The following is a 23,617-nucleotide window of genomic DNA, read 5'->3' as shown; positions in this document are numbered from 1 at the left end:
GTTTTTAAATATTTGGAGCGTTCAACAAGTTTAAACTATTTCATATTCATTACTAGAAATAAGTGCCTCATCTGAATGTTAGCAAGTTCACGATGTGCTGTCATGAAACCTTGTCACATTCCTTCCATAGCACATGATCGTCACAAAACATGTTTCCTTCTGCAAACACAACTCCCCAAGCACAACTCTGTTACTCCACTGGGGGTCACGACCCACAGATTGAAAAAACAGTTGTACAGCATTCTGTGTGTGAATGACAAGTAATCAACTGTCTACTTGCATGAATGCCCACTGCCAAACTGTAGCAAACTGCAAACTTGGCCATCCAATTGACAAACATGCTGCACAACACAACAGGAATAACTTCTACTGCTGCTCCCCTATGCAGGCCATCTGGATCCTCCCTTACAGCACAAGTTTCTCTGAACTTTGCATTTGGGAACTGTTTCTCCAGCATATACCATATTCTCACAATCCCCCTGGTGTAAGCCACTGCTAACCTGTTCCCACTGTCTCACCTTACCTTTTCCCCTCTTCCTTCTGTCCACACCACTCCTTCTCCATACAGGACAAGCACTGCCTTCCCGCAACCCCCCCTCCCCTCCCCCAAGTTGACATTCTCTCTCTCTCTCTCTCTCCCTTTCTCTCCCCTCTTCGTTCCCCCCTCTTTCTTACCTGCTCTCTTTCCCTCTCCTGTTGTCCCCTCCCTGTCCCTCCTTCCACCCTCCAACCCCTCTCTATCTATCTCTCTCCTCCCTTTTTTTGTACCCCTCTCCATTCTCTCTTCCCTCCCTTTCCCTCTTTTCATCTCCTTTTTCCCCTTCACTCTCCCCACATCTCTACCTCTTTCTGTCCTGTCCACTGTATTCCTTTCACCTTATTGAGCAGCCACAGTCATCGGTCCACATACCTGCCTCTTTCCCATTATCTCCTCCTCATCTCCATCAGCTCAGGCAACTGATTTCAGTAATCAAGTATCAATAATCAGTGTCACTGTGGCTACTCCTGAGCATGCGTTTGGCTGTCTGTAAGGTTGTATGTGTGTACATTTGCTCAAAGAAAGAAGCAAGAGCTCGAAAGCCAGTGTGGATACTGTTGCCTGGTACATGTCTGTGTGCTCCCTGCAACAGTTCACTACAGATAGGTTGTTGCCTTTCCTTTATTTTACAGATTATTGATACTAAACTAGATTCAGAGCAATATTGTGCAGGGAAGAAAGTGGATGAAATTGGGGAACATTTGGGATATTCACTAGATACTTGGAGACAGAATCTGTGGATTAGTGGTGATCCAGTGGTGGACAAAGTTGATGAGGTTTTGACAGGTTGGCAAGTTGAAGTGGTTGGCAGAGTCTGTGTGATTGACAGTAAAATAAGTTACAACGAATTAGTTAACATTAGCAAATAAGTTTGTAATGGAAAGAGTGCAGTGGGGAAAGTGGTGGGTTGCTACAGTAAACAAAACTGTTGGTCAATGTTCAGTGTTAAATGTGGGTAGAATTTTCAAAATTGACAGTAAAGTAAATGGTTTGGAGATATTAATTTTCAATGTAGATGTACAGAAAGTCACTCTTAGTGTGCCTGTAATGTTTAAGGGGCCTGTATTTGTAAAATGTGGAATGTTGAGAGATTTTGTTGAGTGGAGTGCAATTTTTGAGAATGTTGTGAAAAGCAAATGTAGATTTTCTACCAATGCTGCAAAACTAGAGAGGGGAGGGGGGGTGCAGAGGGCTGATGTATCTGTGAACCCATAAGCAGATAGAAGATTCACTGAAGTTAAGTCAATTTATTACATGGTGTGTAATACCTCCCCAGCTGGGTAATTCTATTCTTTTCTTCATAGATCACTTTTCTCCTCTACCTAAACTATCCACAGACTGTAGGGAAAAATTATCATCTCCTAGTATCCTCGATAAGTAGGTAAATGAAAATTTTCATGAGTAACTTAATTCCTACTATGTTGTCATACATAAGAGCAGAAGCCATATCTGATAAATTTTGTGAAAAACATCTTGTTTGGTTTTGAGTGTAGCAATGATTAAACTTAACAAAACAACAAATATATTTCACCAAAAATTTATGTAAAAATTTGACAGAAGAAAACAAAATGATACTAAATATATATGAAGACAGTAACTGTTCTCGAAAGAACAGATTACTGTTGTTGACTGTGCAGCTTTTCCCTGGAATAAATGATGACTAATTGAAACCCTCAGCTGCCGACAGGTGTTGTTGATATACCTCGATGTGGACAGCTGAAAATGTGTGCCCCAACCGGGACTCGAACCCAGGATCTCCTGCTTAACTGGCAGACGCTCCATCCATCTGAGCCACCGAGGACACAGATGAATAGGGCGACTGCAGGGACTTATCCCTTGCACGCTTCCCGTGAGACTCACATTCCCAACTGTCCACAATTCTACAAATGTAATGTACCTTATAGACATTTGCCCATTCACTCATTACTCGCGCACGCTTTGGCAATTCCCGTAAGAGTTTGGGCAACCTGTGCGCATTCGCACAGACGAAGGTCAATGGCTGGGTAGCCATGTGATCAAGGAAGCAATGACGGTACAAAAGGCAGAACTAAGAGCTGAAATAGATGAGAGATGGAAAGTGACCACAAATACCACTAGAAATGGTGAAAAGGAAAGGGAACATTCAACCCCAAGCTATCAGATGTCAACAGACAGGATAGGTAATATGAACATCTATCTGCATTTGAAATCTACCAGGTGAAATAGATCGCAACTATAGCATGCAGCAGGCGCTGCCAACTTCTGCCCCTGTTGCACCGAGGTATTTGGAATACGATCTGATACATCAAAACAATGCCACGCCGGCAACAGACAGCGCTGTGTGCCTTTCTTCTTTGTTCATGGATGAAGGCTTATTATGTCACAGGTAGTTTTAATTTTTTCTTCCAAAGGTAAGCAAACAAACCCACTCGTGTTCGTAAGAGACTTTTGGGACATTTTGCCAAGGAATTGGATTGAAGCACAGAAGATACACTTTGTGGTAGGTTACACACAGGATAATGTCTTGCTGTGGGCCACTGACATGGCGGGAAAGTGTCACACCTACCAACAGTTTGAAGGATCATTTCTAGACAAGTTCTGGTCCACCGCACTACATCTGAAGTGTTTAATCCAGCACCATTCAATGTTAAACTCAGAGGGCTCAGAAGATACTTCAAGAATTGTCTAAATAAAATCCATTACCAGACAAACTCAATATCACACACAGATGTGCTATAAATTTTGAAAAGCCAACTACCAGCTAACAAACATGAGAAATTAATCACCACTTCTGAGCACAATATAGCGAATTTTCTCTCAGTTCTCGAGTCCACTGATATTATCTATGAAGAGAGACCTGCATAACAAGAAAGTGACAGTGCACAGACAGAGACATCACACAAACTAATAACAAAGTGGAGGGAATGGCAATAACAAACAATACTGCTGGCAGCCATATCCCCCTTGCAGCAATACCAACAGGAACCAGTTTGGTAATGGAGAGGGACAAAAATTCAAGCAAGGATATAAAAATGACCAAGGACAGAATTTCAATTGGTCAGGATTTAGTGGCCAAAGAGGTTATAGTAAGCACAAGCACAAGGCGCCGCCAACAGGGGACGACCCAAATGGCAACTGGCAAGGGCAGAATGCAATCAGATGGTAAAATAATCTGTCGCTGCCTGACTATAATCAGTACAATCAAAATTACGTTTCAAATAGCAGGCAGGGACAACAAAATTTCAAATTGAGAACCGCACAAGATATTAGCCTAACTGGCAAAACCAGGTGCACAATGCACAGATAGTTGATGTTATCCCTAATGAGGAGTTCAGTGTGCAGGGTAATTTGGAAAATTTGAACCAGGCTCAACAGGTCCCCATTTCATGGCCAGTAATAGGAGTGGGAGGTGGAACTCGTTAAGAGCTGAAACTTTCCTGGCAGATTAAAACTGTGTGCCGGACCGAGACTCGAATGCAGGATCTTTGCCTTTCACAGGCAAGTGTTCTACCAAAGGCAAAGGTCCTGATTTGAGTCTCGGTCTGGCACACAGTTATAAATCTGCCAGGAAAGTTTCATATCAGCGCACACTCCGCTGCAGAGTGAAAATCCCATTCTAGTTAAGAGCTGTTTTCTTAGATATGACAACTGTGGTGATATCAAAGATGGCATGTGTTAGGAAGATATTACCAACTGTGTAGATGAAAATGAAGACACAGTACAGTACAGGCACAATACACAATAACCATAGTACTGGACACTGGAGCTACAATGAATATAATTTCACAGGGTTTGTTTGATCAATTACAAAGATGAGTACACATATCGACACTTCCAGTCCAAAATTGCAAAACCCAAACAGCTGTAGGAGGTAAGTCTAAGGCGTAAAATTGCAGGCATGGATTCCTATTCAAACTGATAGCTTCTCTTTACAGTGCATTTTTTTCTTGTGGTTGAAAGGCTAATAGTAAACTGCCTTATCAGCATAGACACTTTTAGGAAGCACCAAGCACAAACTGACATTGGGAGGGGGAAGTGTCATTTTGTTGTGAACGACCAAAAATAATCAGTAGACCTAGTCAAGTGAAATGCCAGAGTAAGCAAACAAGAACACACTCCTGATGTTCAAATACAATTCTTCTATGCTACCAGCATGTTTGTTAACACACAGGGAATTGTGCAATCAAGGAAGAGTAAACAGGCCCTGAGATTGTGCATGCCAAGAAAGTGAGTCAGTGTGTCTTATGCAAGAACAAAAGGAAGAACTGCACACACTTTTAATATGTTGTGCTCATATTGTTTAATGATGCACTGACACAATCAAGGGATATAAATACATAATGGAGATGTACCCACACAAAACCTTCTGCTTTTTGTCTTAACCCATTCCCTGGGCCAAGAAGGAGGCTGTGAGAAAAGAGATCAATAGAATGCTAAACTGAGAAATAATACAACCTTGCTTATCTCCATACTGAAGGCCCATTTTGGTCGTTAGCAAATCAGACAGTAGTGTCTGCATTGGGCTTGATGCACAAGGAATAAATAAAACTATCATTTCTGTCAGGATGCAGCATGACAACCTGGAAGAACCACTTCTAAAATTCCATAAACTACATCACTATAATAGATCTCCAAGCCTTGTACTGGCAAAGTACTCAACATGAAGATAAACATAAGGATACTGCCTTTGTATGTGGGAGCAGAAGCTACGAGTTCTGCGTTCACACCTTTGGTTTAAATGTCAGTGCAGGCATATTTATTTCTGCTTAGATCTATCTTAGGACCTGAATTCTTCAGCAGAATCACTGTGAATGTAGATGGTGTACCGACTGATACCTCCATGTGGTCAGAACACTTAAAGCTCTTTGCTCGTCTTGTATACATTTTCAGAATACGGAGTCACAGCCAACCTAATGAAGCCACATTTCAGCATGGAAAGGGTTAAATTCCTGGGACACATATCACTTCAAGGCATACTTCCAGACTCTAAGAAGCTCAATGCTATCAGAAACTGTCCTGTACCTCAAAATAAGAAACAGTTGAAGAGCATCTTGGATTAGTATCTTTCTTCAGAAAGTTTATACCACAGAAGCTTTTAAACAGTGATGCTGTATTGAATCTTCTATGGAGAAACCACCCTGGTTATGCACCAAGCAATGGCAAACTGATTTTGACAACATTACAGAAGCTCTTTTGAGCACCAAAATCTTACATCATCCTGACATGATGCAGGAGTTTTGTCTGTGTACAGACGCATACTCCCAAGGCCTGGACACTTGTTTATTCCAAATCACTGACACGAATGGGGAGGTGACCCATTAGTGCTGCTAGCAGGACCCCATCTGAAGCTGAACAAGCTTATTCCATGACCAAATTGGAAGCTCTTGCAGTAATACATGTGTTACAAAAGTTGGGGAAAGCATAAAAAGGTGTATTGTCGCCATCAGTCTTTGTTCTTCCTTCTCACTTGTAAACTCTTACATGGGAGGATCACTAGGTGGTGTTTGTCTTCAAAGGTATTTGATTCTGAAATTGTATGTATCAAAGGTAATCAAAATGTAATTGCTGATGCTATAACAAGGTTTCCACTAAGTCTACATGAATTCTTGGAATTCACGGAGAACCATTCTGAAATTAGGGTTTTGTGGATGAAAAGTAAAACACAGGAGCCAAACTACATCAGGATATTTCATGGAGCAACTACAGCAGAAGGATCCCAGATGGCAAAAGGTAAGGTTAAAACTGCTGCTGAACAATGATGATAGGTTGAAAATTTTTTTATTATTTACCAATGTGTATCATTTCACCGATACCACCCAGAGCAGAGCCAGTGGGGTGCCTGTTTACCAGAGGATCACATTAACAGCTTTATATTACATACTAACACTGTTTGGGGATGCTATGGCATCTCCAAATGCCTTAGTAAGATAAGCACTTATTATTACTAACTAAATTTAAAACAGAAAGTTCTGCATGTAATACAGAATTGGGTTGATTGTCAGAAGGATAAACATACAAATAACTCAAAACTAATTGAACTACAACTGATATTACCTAAAAGACCCTTGGAAATAGTTTCCTTGGATGTGGCTGGACTGTATCCACAAAGAAAAGAAGGTGTAAGATATGTTGCTGCTCTGTATGATGTTTTCTCCAAGTATATGAAATCATATGCTGTGCGGTCAGTGACTGTGAGCACAATCGTCAGAAGAATTACAATGGATTATCTACCCAGAGTAGGCAAGCCAGAAATGCTGATGACGGACAATGCATCATACTTTACAGGCAATGCTGAAAAGAGTTCATGAACACTCACAACATTAAACATATACTTGTATCCAGGTTTCACTCAGAAGCAAGTCCCACGGAGAGGACATTCAAGGAATTTAACAGATTTATCCGGACTTAGGCCACTCACAAACACATAATGTGAATCGAAGATGTTACCCCATTCCAGCAAGTTGTTAATCTCCCCCACAGATCAACCAGCTGTACATCTATGCAACTGCTGTTTGACAAAAGACAAGTAGAATATTGGAAACAACCTCTACCCAAGGTCCCTAGGAAGGAAATATCGCATGAAGAGAAAATACATAGGGCACTGGTTAGCTCTGAAGAAAAGATAGAATACAGAAAACAGTTGTATGATAAGAAATTAGGACTACCATGTAGGACAACAAGCACTCCTCAGGACTCATCCAAAATTGACAAACTACAGTAAGTTAAATTGCAAGTAGCAATTTCTGTACAGAGGGCCATTTGTTATATCAAAAATCCCTCACCCAGGAGCCTATAAGTTAGTATACTTGAACAGTGGAAAGGAAAAAGGGCTCTACTCATGCAAATGTTTTGTGCAGTCAACATAGTTTGACACTGATCAAGCATGGCTTGGAGCAATGTATATAAGAGATGACATACTGTTCACTTGAATATACTTATTACGGTTGATGATTAGTATTATGGAAAGATTTCATTTTGCCTATTTCATGTGTGTTGTGTTATTAGGATGTAAGCTTTAGTTATGTAAGATTTCATTGTATGTTTACGAGCCAGAGAAGCTAAGAAAACATTATCCTCAACAAGTGCGAGAAATTATTTAATTTGACACTGTACTGTTTAAACACACAATAGGTGTATGATTGAGATGCAGCACACCGAAGTGGCGAAGTGGACTGAGGACAGAACTGTGCACATGCAGTTGCTAGCTTTAAGGTTGACAACCTCCACGCATGCACACAGCACAGCGTAAGCCACCAGGCGGTGTTCACAGCTTAGCAAACAAATGCCAAGCAATATACACTTAGAGAAATTATAGAGTTGACTCCTAAGAAAATAAAATATCTACACTGCAGAATTAAACTAGGATTAAGAAATTAGGAAGAACTAAGCTGTGTGTGTGTGTGTGTGTGTGTGTGTGTGTGTGTGTGTGTGTGTGTGTATACAGATGATGCAGTAAAAAATACCTACTAAAAACTAGCTACACACTATGATACTATGTACAAGCTATTTACGTTGAACAAGTGGCTATTTACATGCTACAGGAAAGGGGATATCTACATGAGAAATGAAGGAATATAAACTAAGTCTTGAATATACTTCGAGAGATAGGATGGTGCCCCGCCTATGACAATACCTTTCTTTCCAGGTGCAAAAAGGAAAGTCAAAACAACAAACACAGGTCAAGCATGTACCCCCTTACAACTCATTAAAAAACTGATAAAGGATGAACTGCGAACTGATAGAAAGTAAATATATGAATATTGAAAGTGTGATGTATTAGTAGCCAGTGAGCAACTATGCACTTAGGTTTACATTAGTATTTACGTGTCCTTACAGAATCCCATCCTGGGTAAAACAGGAAACACAATAGTTAGAAATTGGGTACCGAAATGTAAGGGTTGCACCAAAAATAAATAATTATATGTATAAATATATGTGTGACTGTTATGGTGTGAATGTGTGTATGAAAAAGCTACAGTATGCCAGATGTAGAAAAAAGTTGAACTTAGGCCTTATGCTACCGAATGGAAATATATATTCATGCACAACAGTGTACACAAGAGTGATCTCACATAGCAAAAGGAACAATAAGTCACCGACACTAAAGTACACTGTTTATAGCCGATGATGACACTTGTATGACACAATATCGTGAAGTCAGAATGTATCAGTAGATAGTAAACATGAAGTAAGTGGATTAATGTGAGTAGACAGTCATGGAATGATGTACTCAATAGCTCTCTCATGATGAACGAAGGATTGCAGTATTAGAGTGAAAATGAATGCTTCTTGCTGCCCTGCTTCTTCCTGGTCCACTTTCCAGTTAGGAAAATAAAACGGTTATTTTATGAAAAAATGCAGAATTTAATACACTATAATTCATTTAGAAACCCCCAAAAAGGTTTTACTGTCATTATGACTATAATATATACTGACATCCAATCCAGTTTTACTGTATAGAGAGTGGATTGGTGTACCTGAGGATTGCACTACCATCTAGTGGAATTTATGCCAAACAAATGGGGATAAATGTCTGCCAAGCTCCACGGTGTCTAGAAGAATAGTAAAGTAGCATAGCATGGTAGAATTACATGCTGTTGTTTCAGATTACTGCATCTAACTTACAATTATCAGCATTCAAAGAAAAACAACTAATATATCTGTAAAGTGTCCAAAGTTAGGGCAATCACGTGTTCTTGTGTCTTTAAACAGCAGCCAGCACGGCAATCGACATCTAGCAGTACTGGATACAAGTTACTCAATGTATTATTTCCTCCAATAGCCATGGCACAATGATCGATAGTTTTGACTACATAATACTTTGTAACATTTGTATTCTTTTTGAAACATCCTGTATGTGTAACATATAAAGGGGACGCATTGTCACCAAAAATCTCGAAAAGTTCTTGACCGGTTTACTTCAAAATTTTTACACAACATTCTAATGATCATTTGGAGACACAGATAGACCACATGCTTGTTTTAATGTGTATAATATACAAACATAACATAGAAAGCTAATCGCTGTTACCAGAAATCTCGAAAAGTGCTTATTTAGTTAACTTCAAATTTTTACATGATATTCTAATGAACATTCAGCAGGACATGTATTTTTAATATGTATAGTATATAAAGATATAAGTAATATATAAAGGGAGAATGTTGTTACCAACTACCTCGAAGAGTTCTTGAGTGATTTACTTTGAATTTTTACACAATACTCTAATGAACATTTGGACGGACACAGGCTATCCACATATCCTTCTTCCTGAGCCTTTGATTCCCAAAATCACTGGCTTGTAAGCTTCAGGCAAACCGAGCCACTCGTCATTGACTTCAAATTTAATATCTCTTAATTTACAAACTACTGATATAACATTGTTGAAACAGTATTCAAAAGTTTTGGATGATTCTAAAACAGTTAGAATAAAGTCTTTTAGTAAGGCTATTACACTATATCAAATTTCTGTGGTTGAAATCTTGTTCGTCTTTTAGTAAGGCTACTACACTATTTGAAATTTCTGTGGTTGAAAGCTTGTTCCAACTCGTCTCAGACATCGGTAGCTGAATTCCTCATGTTTTAAGTATGCTTGTACTGGGAACTTCCAACTTGTATAACTGTAATGTCTACTGACTTTCTAAATATAGAATTGACCTTTTTCTCCCCAGTTTGAAAAGACAATGCATCAGAGACTTTTCACTTGGCCTTATGTCACTTACAGCAATCGGTAGCAGCACTTTTACTCTAGTGTTACAAAGGAAATTTATGTGATTATCTGTAATACAAAAAAGGCTTTTTTAATCATTAAGCAAAACAGAAAAGTGATTCTGTCAAAAGGAAAACTCATTTGAGAAAACTATAAAATTATGAAAAAGATTCACTTGTCAGTACTTACCTTCAGGAGACCAAATTCTGAGTACTGCCAATACAGATAAGGGAAAATACAAGAAAGTATTCTAGTTTTTGGTGCTCTTAGGCACTTCCTTGGAGAGGAAAGAAGAATTCATTGGGAATGGTTAAAAAGGAAGGGTAAGTCACTCAGAGCCATGATCTACATCTACATCCACATACATACTCCGCAAGCCACCATATGATGGAGGATATCTTGTACCATAACAAAGCAGTTCCTAGTGAGGCGGTGCAATATGCAGAATGATAGAGATGCAACTCACAATACGACGCAGGAGCAATTCACACTGGCACAGTACACAGAAATATAGTTGAAGCGATTCAACTGGTTCATTCTGGGACAAACAACATGTATTTCTGTTGAATTGTGTGGCACAATATGGACTGCTGGTTGATCCATACACCTTGTGGCATACAATACACAGCACAGGAAATTTCAAGTCATCGATAAGTGTGACATCATACTTTGTTAATGAACTGATTTTCTTTTTGTTATGGCTCATAGTTATTGTGATACTTCACAAGTAAGTAAACCAGTGAGCATATTTTGGAAAGTTTGTAGAGAAGAATGTAGTCGCTGGTCGGGTTACTTTTGGTGAGTTTTAGTTCAGAAACTGCATCATACAAAATATACCTATTTGAAGTGGCTTTTAATGGTGGAAGGAAAGCAATACCTCTTTTCCATTCTTGACAAAATGCACAAAATATATTGGCGGTTATCTGCAACAATGTTGGCAGCAACTTTATTGCCATCTCCTATGGCTGCTGTGGGGAATGTGGAATTGCCCGTGTTTTTCTTCTTTGTATGCTGCCAATACAAGCCGAAGTCCAAAATGAAAAACTCTCTGAAATGAGAAGACACTGGGAGTCATCAATTGACTAGATTCTTTTTTTTTTCAGTCTTTGCTCCCTGATTTCAAGAAACTTTGTGACAGGTGTTAAGTTAAAGTCCTGTTACTTCTGAACCAATAGCTGGATGAATCTAAGAAGGTCACATCAGGAATTTTCTTGTCATTATGGGTTTCTTCCATTTCTTAGTAAAACCAACTGATTTGTATGTAAGTACAACATAACTTCTGCACAATTTCAGTGCAGTAATGTGTTCATTGAAAATTTGTGTGTGTGTGTGTGTGTGTGTGTGTGTGTGTGTGTGTGTGTGTGTGTGTGTGTGTGCTAGTATAATCTAACTTCTGCACCATTTCAGGGCAGTAATGTGTTCATTGTAAATAAGTATTAAAGTAGTTGTATTACCTTATAAATAAATAAAAAACTTTTTTATTTTAAATTCAGTGCATTAGTATTTGTAAAATGACACTTAGTGTTCATTAAAAAATGACGATCATTCCACTTGGGACCTGTGGAATGGTACATTAGCTTATTTGTTTTAGTTGTAAATATTTGTCATGTATTGTTGTTTTTCTGACATGTTCCACATCCTGGAGGACCTCCTCACTACGGATCAATTGGAATGAAAGTAAATCTAATCTTCAAATACACTGCCTACCATTACACACAGAGTTCACCACCCAAGGCTACACCACTGATGATGACTGACCCCACTTCAAATCCAGCAACGTTTCTTCCAAATACTTCTCAAGATGAATCATTTACTAATTTGCAGAACTGAACAAAAAAATGGTTCTGAGCACTATGGGACTTAACATCTGTGGTCATCAGTCCCCTAGAACTTAGAACTACTTAAACCTAACTAACCTAAGGACATCACGCACATCCATGCCCGAGGCAGGATTCGAACCTGCGACCGTAACAGTCGCGCGGTTCCGGACTGCGCGCCTAGAACCGCTAGACCACCGCGGCCGGCCAGAACTGAACAGTTGTAGAAATACTATCCTAGGTTTATTAATTTGTAACCATTATTTACACATGTGCCAAACTGAATAAAATACCACACTAGGTAACCTTACAAAAATTAAACTTTTCGTGCTGGAATTTTTAACGTCATTTATACACTTTCACCAACTAACCTTATTGTAATGAGTAGAAGCAGGAGAAATAGCAATTCAAAAATTTGTCAGAGCTCCTGACATTAATTGCTCCACAAAACGTGGAAACTGTCTGGACTCATCCTGAAGAAAATGTGGAATTTTTTGTCTTCAGAGACCACACGAGAAGTCACAGCTGAAGTACAGTGGATATTTATAGCATTGTATGGATGTACCCAGTACTTCCTTTTCTTTTTCAGTTTTTTGAGCTTTAAGTAATGATAAGACACAACAACGTCCTCTTCAGAAGAGCTCATGACTGCGAACGAAACTCAAACAGAAAGGTGATTGATGCTGCCTTGTTGCTTGTCGTACCGTGAGCCACATCACGTATTGTACCACACATTGTATCATCCCACTGGAAACACAAGTGTCGCATCGATAAGTGTAGTGTCACACGACCGTAACTGCAACGTGTTTTATTGCATATTGTACTGTCTCACTGTGAATAGCATCTGGTAGTCATTTCCTTTCCTCTTTAACAGGCAATGAAGTGAGGGAAGAACCACTATTGATATGCTTCCATATGAGCCCTAATTTCTCTACCTTGTCTTCATGGTCCCTATGCAAAATGTTAAACTAGTGGCTGTAGAATCATTCTGCAGTCAGCTGAGGAACCCGCACATAGCAAAGGTTGAGCCTCCATTTGATCTTGCAACATGTTAGCCCACAGCTGAATGCAGAACAATTCTACTGTCACAAACTTACATTCTGCATAATGACCACAAAGACAAGATAAGAAAAATTATTGTTCACATGAACATATATAGATAGTCATTTTTCCCTTCCTTGCTCCATTTATGAGCCAAACAGGAAAGGAAATGACTATTGGTGGTATAATGTACCCTCTGCCATGCACAACAGGGTGGCCTACAGAATATTTATGTATATGTAGATTGTGGGGGTCCGAATGAAATGCCCTTCCTTTTTAAACCATCCCTAGCCTATCCTTCTTTCCTCTCCAAGAAAGTGCCTAATACTTCCAAAATTCAGGATACTTTCTTGTACTTTTACATGTGTCTATCAATAAAAAAATAATTTTATTTACACCTAAGACCACAAAAAACACAGACTGTAACCTTACATTCACCAATCACTTACACGTGGTCTATAGTTTCACTAACAGCTGTGAGAACACAAAATGACTTGTATTCCAATTGTAACACATACCTGCAATAAAATTGGAGTATATACTTCCTTGATAGTATAATAAAATGTGACTAAAGGTGAACTGGCTACAGTTGTCATGGATATTGTCTCATAGATGTTGTCAGGCGTAATAACATCTGGCTGAATCTTGAAAAACACGAGTAAGCTGTTCTTCCCTTCTCCTGCATCAACCTTAAACAGAATGTATCCAGTTAGAAATGACTTATACAGCCATTTAGTTCATTAGATATTAGTAGTAACTAAAACCCAACAAAAGTAACTCTGAGGCTCACAGATTGCATTTAACATTTAAATACTCATATCTAAGAAATGTTTAGCAGAATAACACCTTATGTTTCCAAACATTTCTGCAACTACACCTCACTAGCTGCTATGACACACCTGTCAGAAAAATTTTACAGTACTCGTATTTTACTGCCTAAATTTGAAGCATTATCTGTTTTCTTTAAGAATAGAGAATGTGAAACAATGTTGACTACATGTTTTGTATCACAACAATATTATGATGTCACATAAAACTATTCTAGTGATATCAGAACACTGCTGTATTCTCAGATTCCTGATAGACAACTGAAACACATAGTTTAAATTGCGAATTCTTACATTTGCATTTCAATTTTAAGAGCTGCATGGTACCCCTAAAATGCTCAAGAGTGGAACTAGTATCAGACTGTAAAAAATGCTACCAACACACAAGAATATTATGGTATTAATCATTACATGTAGGAGCAGAAAAGTGCAATGTAGAAAAGTAACTGAATTCATGCCATACCTGATACCAGTGCTTACAAATTAGAACACTCTTATACACTTGGGACAAAGCTAAGTGTCTATTGAAAACAAAGGTTACATAGAACAGGAGGATGCTTATTCATAGTAGCCTGCAAAACATGAAAATATAGGAAGTTGTAGTTGGTAAGGAGGTTCTACTCAGAAACATTATAATTTATCTTTTGAACTTGCTGAGTTTTCTTGTATAATGTATGAAAGCACCTGAGGGAAGAATTTCGAACAGTAAACAGAATTGCTCTCTGAATCCTCAACAAGGAAACAAAGTTGTTGGAATTGTCTGAACAAACGAGTTTTACGTATGTAATTAAATGTTCCTTGGTTGTGTTTAATGTATTTTACCTGGAAGTGCAAATATAGTTACTGGCACTAAATGTGTTTTACTCACTATTACTTTTTCACCTGTGTTGACTCTAACAGCGATGCATTTGGAATAGGTATATACATAATAGTGAGAAAGTATTTGAAAAGTTCCAAGTTGTGCACTTGCATGAAGTACGAGTTATCCTTACAACACGAAGGCAACTCTTTCGTATTATTCTTCGATATTATTCTTTCCATCAAGAAAGATCAAAGTTACTGTTAAGATGAGCACGGCCCCATTTCTGCAGATTGACAGATTTAAGGGTCACAAAAACTATGCAGTGTGGAAATTCGCAGTAGAAGCGTATTTACATTTAGACGACCTATGGGATGTGGTGGAAGGGACAATGGAATTGACAGATCAGAATTATTCAAGTAAGAATAGGAAAGCAAAATCAAAGTTGATATTACTAGTTGACCCAGTGAATTATGTTCACATTGAAAAAGCTGCAACAGTGAAAGAATTCTGGAACAAATTACAAAGTGCATTGAGGATGGAGGTCTTACAAGGAAAATAGGATTATTACAAGAGTTAATTACCACTCAGCTGGACAAATGCAAGACGAATACGTCAACAAAATAATAGCCACATTGAACTGACTCACATGGGAATATCTACTGTTGATGGCAGCAAGCTTCAGTGCCATTTGGCTGAGAAACTAGACCTACATGTAAGTGTAAATGGTGAACCCGATATGGTTACAGCACATGATGTTCATTATGTAAAAAATGTTGTGTCTAACCTAGTGTCTGAAGGGGAAATTGTCAAGAAGGGAAATACAGATTTTTGATATGCACGGAGCAAGAGTAATCAACAAAAATAGTGAAGTTATAACTACAGGAAGTAACGAAAGGGATATTTTTAAATTGGATACCATTGACAGTAAACATAGAAATGTTAGTCATTCAGTATACTCAGCAGAAGGTTTTTTATGGCACTGTAGGCTTGGGCACCTAAATAGAAAGAGGATGTCTTTAATAAGGGATATGGTAAAAGGAATACAGAATTATAATGTAACCAAGGACCCTTGTGAGATATACACAAAAGGAAAACAAGCAAGACTACCTTTTAAGACTAGTAAAAGTAAGTCTACAGATGTCTTACAGTTAATCCATACAGATATATGTGGCCTGATGGATTGCGAATCCATAGGTGGGAGCCATTATTTTCTTACATTTATTGATGATTATTCACGATATACTCATGTTTATTTTCTTAGTTCCGAAGACCAAGTGAGTGACATTTTTGAGGAATATTGTAATGTGGTCAAAAGGTGGATGGGAAAGAAGATTAAGATCATCAAGTCTGATAAAGGAGAGAATATATTAACCAGAAATTGAAAACGCCTCTGGCAAAAATGGGAATCAGGCATCAAACTACCATAAGGTACAGCCCATCTCAAAATGGGGTTGCTGAGAGGGCTAATAGAACCATTGTAGAAAAAGCAAGGAGTATGATAACTGATGCTGAATTATCAAAAGATTTCTGGGCAGAGGTGGTATCAACGGCCGTATATTTGAACAACATATCACCTACAAAAGCATGGGTGTGATGCAATGGCGCACATTCCAAAACAGTTAAGAGGAAAATGGGACCTGAAAGCTGAAAAGTATATTTTTGTAGGCTATTGTGAGAATTCAAAGGGCCACCGATTAATGGATCCATTGAATAAAAGGATGCTGGATTATCAAAAGATTTCTGGGCAGAGTTGGTATCAACGGCCGTATATTTGAACAACGTATCACCTACAAAAGCATGGGTGTGATGCAATGGCGCACATTCCAAAACAGTTAAGAGGAAAATGGGACCTGAAAGCTGAAAAGTATATTTTTGTAGGCTATTCCCCCATGAACCATGGACCTTGCCGTTGGTGGGGAGGCTTGCGTGCTTCAGCGATACAGATGGCCGTACCGTAGGTGCAACCACAATGGAGGGGTATCTGTTGAGAGGCCAGACAAACATGTGGTTCCTGAAGAGGGGCAGCAGCCTTTTCAGTAGTTGCAGGGGCAACAGTCTGGATGATTGACTGATCTGGCCTTGTAAGATTAACCAAAACGGCCTTGCTGTGCTGGTACTGCGAACGGTTGAAAGTAAGGGGAAACTACAGCCGTAATTTTTCCCGAGGACATGCAACTTTACTGTATGATTAAATGATGATGGCGTCCTCTTGGGTAAAATATTCCGGAGGTAAAATAGTCCCCCATTTGGATCTCCGGGCGGGGACTACTCAAGAGGACGTCGTTATCAGGAGAAAGAAAACTGGCATTCTACAGATCGGAGCGTGGAACGTCAGATCCATTAATCGGGCAGGTAGGTTAGAAAATTGAAAAAGGGAAATGGATAGGTTAAAGTTAGATATAGTGGGAATAAGTGAAGTTCGGTGGCAGGAGGAACAAGACTTTTGGTCAGGTGATTACAGGGTTATAAATACAAAATCAAATAGGGCTAATGCAGGAGTAGGTTTAATAATGAATAAAAAAATAGGAGTGCGGGTTAGCTACTACAAACAGCATAGTGAACACATCATTGTGGCCAAGATAGACACAAAGCCCATGCCTACTACAGTAGTACAAGTTTATATGCCAACTACCTCTGCAGATGATGAAGAAATTGATGAAATGTATGACGAGATAAAAGAAATTATTCAGGTAGTGAAGGGAGACGAAAATTTAATAGTCATGGGTGACTGGAATTCGTCAGTAGGAAAAGGGAGAGAAGGAAACATAGTAGGTGAATATGGATTGGGGGGAAGAAACGAAAGAGGAAGCCGTCTTGTAGAATTTTGCACAGAGCATAACTTAATCATAGCTAACACTTGGTTCAAGAATCATAAAAGAAGGTTGTATATCTGGAAGAATCCTGGAGATACTAAAAGGTATCAGATAGATTATACAATGGTAAGACAGAGATTTAGGAACCAGGTTTTAAATTGTAAGACATTTCCAGGGGCAGATGTGGATTCTGACCACAATCTATTGGTTATGAACTGCAGATTGAAACTGAAGAAACTGCAAAAAGGTGGGAATTTAAGGAGATGGGACCTGGATAAACTGAAAGAACCAGAGGTTGTAGAGAGTTTCAGGGAGAGCATAAGCGAACAATTGACAGGAATGGGGGAAAGAAATACAGTAGAAGAAGAATGGGTAGCTCTGAGGGATGAAGTAGTGAAGGCAGCAGAGGATCAAGTAGGTAAAAAGACGAGGGCTAATAGAAATCCTTGGGTAACAGAAGAAATATTGAATTTAATTGATGAAAGGAGAAAATATAAAAATGCAGTAAATGAAGCAGGCAAAAGGGAATACAAACGTCTCAAAAATGAGATCGACAGGAAGTGCAAAATGGCTAAGCAGGGATGGCTAGAGGACAAATGTAAGGATGTAGAGGCTTGTCTCACTAGGGTAAGATACATACTGCCTACAGGAAAATTAGAGAGACCTTTGGAGAGAGAAGAGAACCACTTGTATGAATATCAAGAGCTCAGATGGCAACCCAGTTCTAAGCAAACAAGGGAAGGCAGAAAGGTGGAAGGAGTATATAGAGGGTTTATACAAGGGCGATGTACTTGAGGACAGTATTATGGAAATGGAAGAGGATGTAGATGAAGATGAAATGGGAGATAAGATACTGCGTGAAGAGTTTGACAGAGCACTGAAAGACCTGAGTCGAAACAAGGCCCCGGGAGTAGACAACATTCCATTAGAACTACTGATGGCCTTGGGAGAGCCAGTCATGACAAAACTCTACCATCTGGTGAGCAAGATGTATGAGACAGGCGAAATACCCACAGACTTCAAGAAGAATATAATAATTCCAATACCAAAGAAAGCAGGTGTTGACAGATGTGAAAATTACCGAACTATCAGTTTAATAAGTCACAGCTGCAAAATACTAACGCGAATTCTTTACAGACGAATGGAAAAACTGGTAGAAGCGGACCTCGGGGAAGATCAGTTTGGATTCCGTAGAAATGTTGGAACACGTGAGGCAAAACTAACCTTACAACTTATCTTAGAAGAAAGATTAAGAAAAGGCAAACCTACGTTTCTAGCATTTGTAGACTTAGAGAAAGCTTTTGACAACGTTAACTGGAATACTCTCTTTCAAATTCTGAAGGTGGTAGGGGTAAAATACAGGGAGCGAAAGGCTATTTACAATTTGTACAGAAACCAGATGGCAGTTATAAGAGTCGAGTGGCATGAAAGGGAAGAAGTGGTTGGGAAAGGAGTGAGACAGTGTTGTAGCCTCTCCCCGATGTTATTCAATCTGTATATTGAGCAAGCAGTAAAGGAAACAAAAGAAAAATTCGGAGTAGGTATTAAAATTCATGGAGAAGAAGTAAAAACTTTGAGGTTCGCCGATGACATTGTAAGGACTTGGAAGAGCCGTTGAACGGAATGGACAGTGTCTTGAAAGGAGGATATAAGATGAACATCAACAAAAGCAAAACGAGGATAATGGAATGTAGTCAAATTAAATCGGGTGATGCTGAGGGGATTAGATTAGGAAATGAGACACTTAAAGTAGTAAAGGAGTTTTGCTATTTAGGGAGTAAAATAACTGATGATGGTCGAAGTAGAGAGGATATAAAATGTAGTCTGGCAATGGTAAGGAAATCGTTTCTGAAGAAGAGAAATTTGTTAACATCGAGTATAGTATTTAAGTGTCAGGAAGTCGTTTCTGAAAGTATTTGTATGGAGTGTAGCCATGTATGGAAGTGAAACATGGACGATAACCAGATTGGACAAGAATCGAATAGAAGCTTTCGAAATGTGGTGCTACAGAAGAATGCTGAAGATAAGGTGGGTAGATCACGTAACTAATGAGGAGGTATTGAATAGGATTGGGGAGAAGAGAAGTTTGTGGCACAACTTGACTAGAAGAAGGGATCGGTTGGTATGACATGTTTTGAGGCATCAAGGGATCACAAATTTAGCATTGGAGGGCAGCGTGGAGGGTAAAAATCGTAGAGGGAGACCAAGAGATCAATACACTAAGCAGATTCAGAAGGATGTAGGTTGCAGTAGGTACTGGGAGATGAAGGAGCTTGCACAGAATAGAGTAGCATGGAGAGCTGCATCAAACCAGTCTCAGGACTGAAGACCACAATAACAACAACAACAACAATTGTGAGAATTCAAAGGGCCACCGATTAATGGATCCATTGAATAAAAGGATTGTTACAATCAGAGATTTAGTATTCTTTGAAAATAGAAAGGACACTGAAGAGGACAAGACTACTAAGTTAACTGCACATAGTACCAAGAGTGAAACCTTATGTGAAGAAAGAGAAAGTGAAGAACAGGAAGAAGACAGTCGAAGGCAAATGGAGACTATTTATGATGACAATGAGTTTGAGGACAAACAAAATGAAGAGAACAATGTAAGGCGTTCTTCTTGCGTGCCAAAACCAAAAGAAAATCCGGATTTTGAAAGGTATGCAACCCAGTCTTTTAATTATGAGCCAGCAACCGCAGAAGAAGCAATGAGCGGCCCAAACTCTCAAGAATGGAAAGAAGTGATGGAGAGAGAATATATTAACCAGAAATTGAAAACGCCTCTGGCAAAAATGGGAATCAGGCATCAAACTACCATAAGGTACAGCCCATCTCAAAATGGGGTTGTTGAGAGGGCTAATAGGACCATTGTAGAAAAAGCAAGGAGTATGATAACTGATGCTGATGTCATGACGCGACATTGTTTTGCCACTAATACAGTGAGCAGATATTGTAGAGACCCTAAGGAAAATTGTTTAAGTCCATAAATCCTTTTTCGCAAATGCCAAATCTTTTCCCTTTCCGATCTGGTTTTCATAGCATCTCTTGGTCGAATGACATATATTTCCTCCTCATATTTCCCATTTAAATATGCTGTTTTTACATCCATGTGATGAATTGTTAAGTTTCGCTTTGCTGCCAAGGCTAAAAGAAAACTAAGGAATCTTTATCTCAGAACGAAACCTTTGAATGGGTAAATATGCGAGGAGATAAGAAGCCATTACAGGAAAGGTGGGTATGCACCTTGAAGAGCTCCAAAAATTCAGCACAAAGATATAAAGCACGGCTTGTAATAAAAGGATATTCGCAAAAACAAGGGGTAGATTACAAAGAAACTTTTTCACCCGTAATCAAGTATGCCTCATTGAGATATCTTTTAGCCTTGGCAGCAAAGCGAAACTTAACAATTCATCACATGGATGTAAAAACAGCATATTTAAATGGGAAATATGAGGAGGAGATATATGTCATTCGACCAAGAGATGCTATGAAAACCAGATCGGAAAGGGAAAAGATTTGGCATTTGCGAAAAAGGATTTATGGACTTAAACAAGGTGGACATTGCTGGAATTGATGTCTACATAAAACTCTAATAAATATGAGTATGAAGCAATCTAAGGCAGATCCCAGTATATACTACAAAAGTGAAAGAGAAAGGATAATAATAATGGCAATATGTGTGGACGACTTCTTTATCCTGGCTGAAAACGAAAGTCAAATAAGAATTTTTAAGAAAAGCTGCAAACCAAGTTTAAGGTGCGTGATTTGGGAGAAGTTAAATGTTATTTAGGTATGCAGATTACTAAGGATGAAGAGTGACAAGAATTGAGAATAAATCAATCATCAGATACAGAAAAAATCTTTAAGAAATTTTGCATGATTGATTGTAAACCCATAACTACTCCAATGGAAGTAAGAGTGCAGTTAAATATAAATGAGACAGCTGTGGAATGTGATAAGAATGATCCATATTTAGAAGCAGTAGGGAGTCTGTTATATTTGTCTCAAACGTCACGACGCGACATTGTTTTGCCACTAATACAGTGAGCAGATATTGTAGAGACCCTAAGGAAAAGCACTGGAAAGCTGTGATAAGTATATTCCGATACCTAAGTGGAACTTCAAACAACGAATTAAGATACCGTAGAGAAGGGAATGCAAAACTAGAAGGCTACAGTGATGCAGACTGGAGGTGCGAATTGGGAGATAGGCACTCCACTACTGGTTACTGCTTTAAAGTAATGGGAGGCCTCATTTCATGGTCCTGTCAAAACAAAAAACTTTTGCATTGAGTACCGTAGAGGCCGAGTATATGGCGCTGTCTTACATCACACAGGAAGCATCATGGCTAAGAACATTAATATGTGAAATAGAACCCAATTTAATAGTGGAACCCGTAACGATCTTCTGTGACAATAAAGGAGCCATTAACCTAGCTAAAAATGATGTCACTAGTGCTAGAACAAAAGATATTAATAAAAGGTACCATTTTATTCGGGACCACATAGAGCGACAGAACATCGGCACGGAGTACATGCACTCAGAAGACATGTTGGTTGACCTTCTGACAAAACCCTTGGACAAAGAGAAGTTTGAAAAGATTGTGGGACTATTTGGTTTATCTTGTGATGGCAAGCCACAAAATATATGTTCAAAGAGGGGGGGGGGGGGTTGGAATTGTGTGAACAATATATTTCATGTGAAACGGCAGCAAAATGCATCATGTGGAATATGATAGACCTCTCTGGTGTTATTGTATGCTCTGAGTTTTACATATGTAATTAAATGTTCCTTGGTCACTGTGTTCAATTTATTTTACCTGAAAGTGCAAATGTAGTTAGTGGCACTAAATGTGTTTTACTCACTATAACGTATTCACCTGTGTCAACTCTAACAAAAGTAACTATAGAAACATCTTTTTGTGATTGTTTAAATCAGCTGAAACTGATTTGTATTATTAACCACAAATATCATTAAGGAGTAGATTTACTATGAAGTGAGTTTAAGGACTCTAAAATCAATGGAGAGGCATCCATAATATGTGTGGTTGTGCGGTAATCAGCCGTGCCCTTACAAAGGAGCCAAAATCAGGCTATTCCAGAGCTGCCCCACTGGGAAAGCATGCCTCTCCTCACACTCACAGGCAGGCAGAGGTAGTTTAGGATACCTGCCAGACTGTGGCCAGTGCAGTACAACTGTGTACACTACGGTTTAGCTGCAAGACTGTCTAAATATCAAATACTTGCCCAACCCTATCCACCAGGGCCTGTGCCCACCTGGCTGGCCTCTGGGCAGGCATGTGAACTGTAACAGCCTACCTTAAATGATTTAAAGAAATCATGGGAAACCTAAGTCATGATAGTTGGATGGTGATTTTAATCCCATCTCTCTCAAACACAAGTTCAGTGTTTACCTCCAAGCCACCTCACTCATATTTCAATTTACAAAAAGACAGAATGGCTATTCAGTACTCACCTTCAGGAAGCAAAATCCCTGTAGTGCCAATAGACATATTTTCTCTATTTTTAAATGTGTCTATCAGCAGAAACAGAATTTTGCTCCCAGCAAAAGTCAGATTTTTTTTTTCATTTCTTATGTGCACATACATTACATACATGTAATGGAAGTCACTCAGTGTTGCAATACAAATAAATTATTTGAAAATCATGCAAATATGTTTGCATTTACAGTGCTAAAGAAACAGACAGAAACATTAATGGATTCCAAAGCTCACCCTTGTGCTAAGTTGCAGCTTTGCATCTTTGTGGACCACAGACAGTGTGACAAGACTTCTATCATCCAAAAATTCATCAAGGCCTTTGTCTGAGCCTAGTTCTTTGTACTGATCATCATTCAGTGTTACATCAAAATGATAAGCTGTAAAGGAAACAATAAGTCTTTCACTGGTACTTTACCACAAAAGTTGTACAAACATATTGTCTTTGACTTTTTAGATGTCCTTAATCCAGCTGATGATGAAAGTGCAATCCTTCAAAACATGTAGTGGATACAAGAATAAGTGTGTTTGGTTACAGTAATTTGTATTTTCCACCAAATAACAATGATTACTTGAGAAATAAAAAAATGAAA

At 38.8% G+C, this 23,617-nt stretch overlaps 1 protein-coding gene across 1 annotated transcript in view; it reads right to left on the bottom strand.

Moving 5' to 3' along the window:
• LOC126236667 (cytoplasmic dynein 2 heavy chain 1) overlaps positions 1–23,298 on the bottom strand; it is an 873,274-nt gene extending 849,976 nt beyond the window's left edge. Inside the window, exons 1-2 of the mRNA XM_049946146.1 lie at positions 23,262–23,298; positions 13,601–13,771 (exon numbers count right to left, since the gene is read on the bottom strand). Coding sequence (XP_049802103.1) covers positions 13,601–13,678 — 78 coding nt within the window. The 5' untranslated portion in view covers positions 13,679–13,771; positions 23,262–23,298. The remainder of the gene's footprint in view (positions 1–13,600; positions 13,772–23,261) is intronic.
• Positions 23,299–23,617: the final 319 nt, after the last annotated feature.

The sequence above is a fragment of the Schistocerca nitens genome, chromosome 2 (genome assembly GCF_023898315.1).
Source record: "Schistocerca nitens isolate TAMUIC-IGC-003100 chromosome 2, iqSchNite1.1, whole genome shotgun sequence".
Lineage (NCBI taxonomy): Eukaryota > Metazoa > Arthropoda > Insecta > Orthoptera > Acrididae > Schistocerca > Schistocerca nitens.
The sequence above is the reverse complement of the archived record's forward strand: the minus strand, read 5'-3'. Positions and strand labels throughout refer to the sequence as shown.